Source organism: Leopardus geoffroyi, chromosome A1 (assembly GCF_018350155.1).
Source record: "Leopardus geoffroyi isolate Oge1 chromosome A1, O.geoffroyi_Oge1_pat1.0, whole genome shotgun sequence".
NCBI classification, from domain to species: domain Eukaryota; kingdom Metazoa; phylum Chordata; class Mammalia; order Carnivora; family Felidae; genus Leopardus; species Leopardus geoffroyi.
The window spans coordinates 190,512,843-190,519,219 of NC_059326.1; the positions used below are offsets into that span (position 1 = coordinate 190,512,843).

At 44.5% G+C, this 6,377-nt stretch overlaps 1 protein-coding gene and 1 long non-coding RNA gene across 2 annotated transcripts; one reads left to right on the forward strand and one right to left on the reverse strand.

Moving 5' to 3' along the window:
* Positions 1-1,096: 1,096 nt before the first annotated feature.
* LOC123605020 lies at positions 1,097-2,145 on the reverse strand. Its single transcript, XR_006715558.1, has 2 exons — positions 2,077-2,145; positions 1,097-1,650 (listed from the first exon to the last, which is right to left on the reverse strand). It is a non-coding gene; the product is annotated as an uncharacterized LOC123605020 (long non-coding RNA).
* A 106-nt stretch (positions 2,146-2,251) lies between these two features.
* On the forward strand, positions 2,252-5,074 carry GARIN3 (golgi associated RAB2B interactor family member 3). The gene is made up of 2 exons (XM_045503688.1): positions 2,252-2,982; positions 3,778-5,074. The coding sequence occupies exons 1-2, from the start codon at positions 2,362-2,364 to the stop codon at positions 4,966-4,968; spliced, it is 1,812 nt and encodes a 603-aa protein (XP_045359644.1). The 5' UTR covers positions 2,252-2,361; the 3' UTR covers positions 4,969-5,074.
* Positions 5,075-6,377: the final 1,303 nt, after the last annotated feature.

Sequence of the window (6,377 nt, forward strand, 5' to 3'; positions counted from 1 at the left end):
AATGACCCTCTGTATATGAAAGTCCAATCATCTCCCAAAGACAAAGATCTCACGATGTTTTACAAGGTCTGTCCCATGCTACCTGCTCCCCTACCAACACCACGGCTGCCTCCCGGCCTCATCTCCAACCACTTTCCCCCTCCTTCTGCTCTTGTCACTGTAGGCCCCTTGGTGTTCCTCTAACACACCAGTGATACTCCTGCCTCAGAATCTTGGCCCTTGCTTTTCCCTCTGACTGAGAGGTGACTCCCCTAGAGGTCTGCATGGCTTCCTCTTTGACTTCCTTTTGGTTTTTGCTCAAATATTGCTTCTCATTGAGCTTTTCTTGACCACCACCTGCAGCTTGCCTTTCCTTGCACATACTCCCATCCCACATGCCTACTTTATCTTTCTCCACTGCACTTATCATCAGTGGGCATACCATATATTTGACTCATTTACTGTCTTTACACAAACTCTGTGAGAACAAGGGTATTTGTCTGTGTTGTCCACTGCTGTACTCCTAGCACCTAGAACAGGGCCTGGCACAAAGTAGGCACTTAACAATATTAACTAAATGAATGGGGGCTTCCATGCGCTTTGGATCTCTTGTGACCTTGGTGAAGCTCTTTTAACTTCTCTTTGCCTCATTTACTCCTTTATAAAACATGGAGAGTAGTGGTAGCTACAATTTATAGATCTATTGTGAGGATTAAAGATTTAAAAGAATGTGAAGTGGTTAGTAACATACCTGGCTTGTAAGTTCTTAATAATATGATTATGATTTCTTTAATTATTAAACATTCATCAGAAAAAAAACTTATGAGAACATATGGTTGAGTATAATATAGAAAATCCCAGCTTCTTATTTTTAAACCTGATATTGTCAACTTTTAGTGATTATCTCCTTAGAACAGAAGACACTTTGTGTTTTTTGTTTTTTGTTTTTTGTTTTTTGTTTTTGAGAAGTCATTTCACATCTTTAGAGAAAAATAGTTTGGCTCTTTGGAGGTAAAGACCTTTATCTTTGCATTTCCATTTTCCAGCTGGTCCCCAAATTCATATTTGCTCAATCAATTTTGTTGAATAAACAAAGAGAAGAATTAATCTCAATGACTACAAGGAAAGTAACATTTATTGGAAGGCTACAATGTATCAGGGACTGTGGTAGGCACTGGGGATACAAAAAGGATTATTTTGGGGTTGAAATTTATTTCAAGACCTCCACATGGTAATCCGTGATTCTGGATGGTGCATTTTTATTTTAGAAGTAGTCTTCTAACTGGGGGAGGGGGAATTTGGATTTATCACCTGTGCAAAGTGAAAAAAAAAACCTCTAAAAAGGCATCTTTGCCATAATTTCTCTGAAGAGATTTTCAAAGAAACAAAACATCAGTGGTTTATCAGGTAGACATCAAGAGTGAAGCAGCAAGCATACCAGTGTGGGAAACCCTATGGTGATTCAAGACCTCTATGAATTCCTGTGGTTCCCAGTAAGTCCCCACGCATATTGCTAACCGTGAATGATTCCATATTTGGTGCAGAATGAAGTCTAATGGTGAGCCATGCTGCTTGAGGCAGAGGAAAAAGTCCTGACCTGAGTCACAAGTACTGGGATGGAATCCAGCTCTGCATTCTGACACTAAGCAAGATAATCCTGAGCCTTCATCACTATAAAACAATGGTTTTCAAATTTCACCTCCTTCATATGAGAAAATGGGTGAGAAAAGCCTTCGTACCCTGGAAACCACCGTGTAATTGGAACTCTGGTTCTAACAGGTAGCAGTAGCCCCTTTGACCATTTACTCAGCAACTGCTTTCCAGTGTCTGTCAGCACTGTGCTATGCACTGGGGACATGCAGAATGGCACTCCCAACAAGATCCCTGCCCTTAACAAGCACAGGGTCCACTTCCAGGATTTTATCCTTAGGACATAATTTAGCAGATGTATAACTATACTTGCAGGAAGATGATCATTATAAGGATATCTGTAACAACAATGAAACTGGAAACCACCCAGATATTTACAAAAGCAGAATTGTTTCATAAATCACGTATCCCAATATCTTGATTAGAAAGAATATCTGGTCTACGCACATCTACATCCTGGTAGGGTCAGCCTGTCCCCTGGTGAGGTGATGGTTAGTTTGGGGTGGGGAGTGGGGGGTGGGGGGTGGGGGGAGACTGGTGACCCTGCATCAAGGGGGTGACTGCTTAGAGGCTGGGACAAAGGGGTGTGTGATGAAGACAGGTCACAAAGGACTGGAGGATAAATGCGGTGGTGGGAAGAGATTTAGGCAGAGCCCTGTAGGGAGATGGGCAGTTGCCTTCACTCCCTCTCTCTCTCAAGGACTCGATTTGTGGCTGGTGGAGCTGTCTCAAATGAAGAGAACCGTGAGCAGCGAGTATTTGTTACCTTATTACACGGCCCACAGCTACCGTTCAATGGGCGTGTTCAATACCTCCATGGGGGAACTGCAACGACAACTGTACAAGGGAGGAGAGTATGACATTTTCAAATACGCACCTATGTTTGAAAGCGACTTTATTCAGATCAGCAAAAAAGGAGAGGTGATTGATGTACACAACCGTGTCCGAATGGTGACTGTGGGCATTGCATCCACCAGCCCCATCCTCCCTTTACCTGATGTCATGCTACTGGCTCGACCAACAAAAGTCTGTGAGGAGCATGCCAGACATGCCCGGACCACCAAGGGGAGAGGTCGCAAGCCCATGAAGACCCTGGAGCTCACCAGGCTACTTCCTTTAAAGTTTGTCAAGATCTCCATTCATGATCGCGAGAAACAGCAGCTGCGCCTAAAGCTGGCCACTGGCCGCACTTTCTATCTGCAGCTGTGTCCCTCTTCAGATGCACGAGAAGACCTATTTTGCTACTGGGAAAAACTTGTCTATCTCCTGAGACCACCAGTGGATAGCTGCAGCAGTACCCCGACACTGCGAACTGGGGATGAAGCCACCTTAGAGGATGACAAAAGCCTAGTGGTAAGCATCAACAGAGACTCAAGCAAATGAGGCAGGGGGCTTTGGCAGAGTAGCTGAAAGCTAGTCCTACAAAACCTCTGGTGCTCTCTGAGGCTCACCTGGGAAACACATTCCACTTGAATAGGCACACAGTCAAATGAGCCACCACTGCAGGACTTACCACCCTGGGGGAGCTCCTGAGCGCATCTCAAAATTGTCCCATGGGGCTGACTTTCAGAGAGACCTTAGCTAGCAGCTGTTCTGGTCTCATACCCGAGGTTGTTAATTCCTTCCACAGCATCTTGATTGTCTAATCTCTTCTTCAACACTTACCCCAACCCAGTTAGTCTCATCAGCTGTGGAACACTGTTAACAATTAGGGAGTCCTTTCTTCTGTATCCCTGTGACTACCACGTACTGATTAAAATCAGGACAACCCATGTGTGTCTGCACATGTACAATTTTAGCAGCCACTACAATGTGAAATGTGTGGATTCCTTGGCCCAGGAAACCCTACTTCTAGGAACCTGTCCTGCAGAGATATAAACCCATGTATATAAAATAAAAATACATGAAGATGGGGAACTGTATGAGTGCTTCCCCTGGTGCTGGGAGTGTTGAGCACAACCAAGTGATCATTTGACAGGGGTGCTGTAGATGGGATCTTGCATCAAGTGGGAGCATAGACTTGATAATTTTGAAGGTCTTTCCAATTATAAGCCCTTGGGTTGTTCAGTTCCAGGTTGAGAAAAAAGTAGAAAGTTCTAGTCTCACTTTGTCATCTCTCTCTTACCTGTTTCTCCTCCCCTGACACAGACCCCAGAGCTCCATGGAGAAGGGGATCAGGATAAGTTTAGTCTTCACAAGCCTCATGAGGTGTCTAGAGCCACCTCTTCTGGTTACGCTGGGAGAGAGGGAATCCATCATGCCCACCACAGAATGCCTGGTTCACCTGCGGTCCTGAAGACTTCAGGGACTACTGAAGGAGCAGCATCCAGGTCAGCCACAGGCATGGCAGTAGCAGGGACAGCAACGAGTGCTACAACAGGCTTAGCAGTGTCAGGGGCAGGGGCAGGAACGAGGCCTTCCTCCGGTGCTCAGAGCATATCGGCAACCAGGGCTATAGGTCCAGGCCAGGTAAACACAGTGGCCCTGGCTGGAGCCGCCGCCAAATGTCCGGGAGAAAGTGGATCCAACAAGGCCATTGCAGGTGTTGTCAATATATCCTCAGAGGGTACGAACGTGGCCTTGGGCACTGCAAGCACATCCTCGGTAGGTAATTCCACAGTAACAACAGGAACTGCCAATCTCTCCTCAGCGAGCAGCATGAGTGTGGTGTTTGCAGGTGCAGTGATGACTGGCATACCTACTGGGAAAGACCCAGTAGCAGCACCCCTCGTCTCAACCTTGCAGAGTGAAGGCTACATGTGTGAACGGGATGGAAGCCAGAAGGTCTCCCAGCCCAGTGCTGAAACCCGGAAGGGAAAAAAAGAAAGAAGAGAAAAGAAAGATAGAACTTCCAGTAGGAAAAGTTCCCATCACCACAGGACAGGTGAAAGTCACCACAGGATGGGAGGGAACAAGTCGACCCAGAAATCATCCTCCCACCAGTCCTTATCCAGCCATGACAAAAGAGATGACAAAAAGGAGAAAGGGCAGAGCCATGTAAGAAAGAGAGGACACCACTCTCACAAGAGTGGCAGCTCTGTGGCAAAGGAGTCAAGGACAGCTCACAAATTGGGGAAGATAAAATCTGCAAACAGTTCAGGTACTGTAAGTAAGAAATCCAGTAAAATTGGTTCTTTCTTCAAGAGCTTGAAAGTCATTTCTGGTTCAAAAGCGGCAGCCACAACACACAATAGGGAGTTGGACTTCGTGGCTAAGACCGTAGAGAAGCGCAACATAGAGGCCAAGATAGAGAAAGCCCAGGATGGCCAGGAGGATATCTGTAGTACCCTGACATCTGAGACAATGGAGACAATAATCTTTGAAGCCAAATCCATTTAAATAGGAGACCGGACAGGAAGCTGCAGCGGAGACCCAGCCTCGGGGAAACATCCCTAGAGAGTCAATTCCAGCTTTCTCTAATAAAGGAAACCATGCAACTCCAAAAGAAATGCTATCTTGTTTGAATGTCTATATCCCCTAGCCTGGTAGTGACTTCACATTGGCTTCTGTGATGTGAACTATGCTGTAGCCTGAGACCCCAGCATCCAGTCAAACAGAACCTGACCTCCCACCCATAACCAGCAGAGCCATACTGAGAGCCATGCTTTGCCTCAACCCCTTTCTGCCTTTGGTTTCCCCAAGACTATGGCTACAAGTCACAGACTATGGGTTGGAAAGCATCACCACCACTATGTCCCTATGCCCTTCTTTCTCCTCCCCGCAGGTACCTGAACATGGACATTCAGTCCAGTCCATAGACTAAAGACAGAACTCTTGTCTCCTTGGGATAATTGGGAGGTAAAGGAGGGTATAGCAGCATTTTTAGGTAATCAGAATGAGAAGTTTATCATCTAGATCAGGAATTGGCAGCCTGAGGGCCAAATCTTGCTAACCACCTGGTTTTGTAAATAAAGTTTTATTGGAACATAGCCACAGCCATTCATCTGTATATGGCCTATGGCTACTCTCTCATTAAAATGGCAGATCTGAATAGTTACAAGAGAGACCTTATGGCCCAAAAAATCTGAAATATTTAATATCTGGCTCCTTACAGAAAAGTTTTGCCCACCCCAGATCCAATCTTAACAATTCTTCCTCCTAGGTATATACTTTGGAGAAACTCTCAAATATGTTTTCCAGCAGAGAACTAGGAAAATGTTTACAGTAAAACAAGTTGTGATAGCAAAACCCTGGAAACAGTACAAACGTTTATCAAATAGGAGGATCTATAAATCGTGGTACTGACTACAGTGCATGTTATACAATAGTGAAAATGAATAGCATCTATTCATGTTAGTATGTATGAATCTCACACAATGTTGAATAATAGAAGCAATAGAAAAATGCATATGATATAGTTCCATTTATAGAACCGTTCAAAAACAAGATCAAACAATATGTTTGGGAATACATATTTAAAGTGTAAAGAAAAACAAGAAACCAGTTACACACCACATTCCAAACAGTAGGTGTCTATAGGGTGAAAAGCTGAGAGGGATGACCTGGGAGGCACAAAGAGCTTCAACAGAGTGGGGATTGTTCTATCAAGCAAAGGACAGTGTCCATGGTAATTTATTATTGAATCTTTCTTTATTTTAACATCTCTGAAATTAGGATGGTTTTTAAATTGTTGTCAGCTAGGTAGCAGTCCCTGCCTTAGGAATACCTTAACAAATTTATTTCATTAACACTTTCCTTTTAATATAGACACAAGAGAGATAGACAACAAAATACCTAAATCTGAAAGA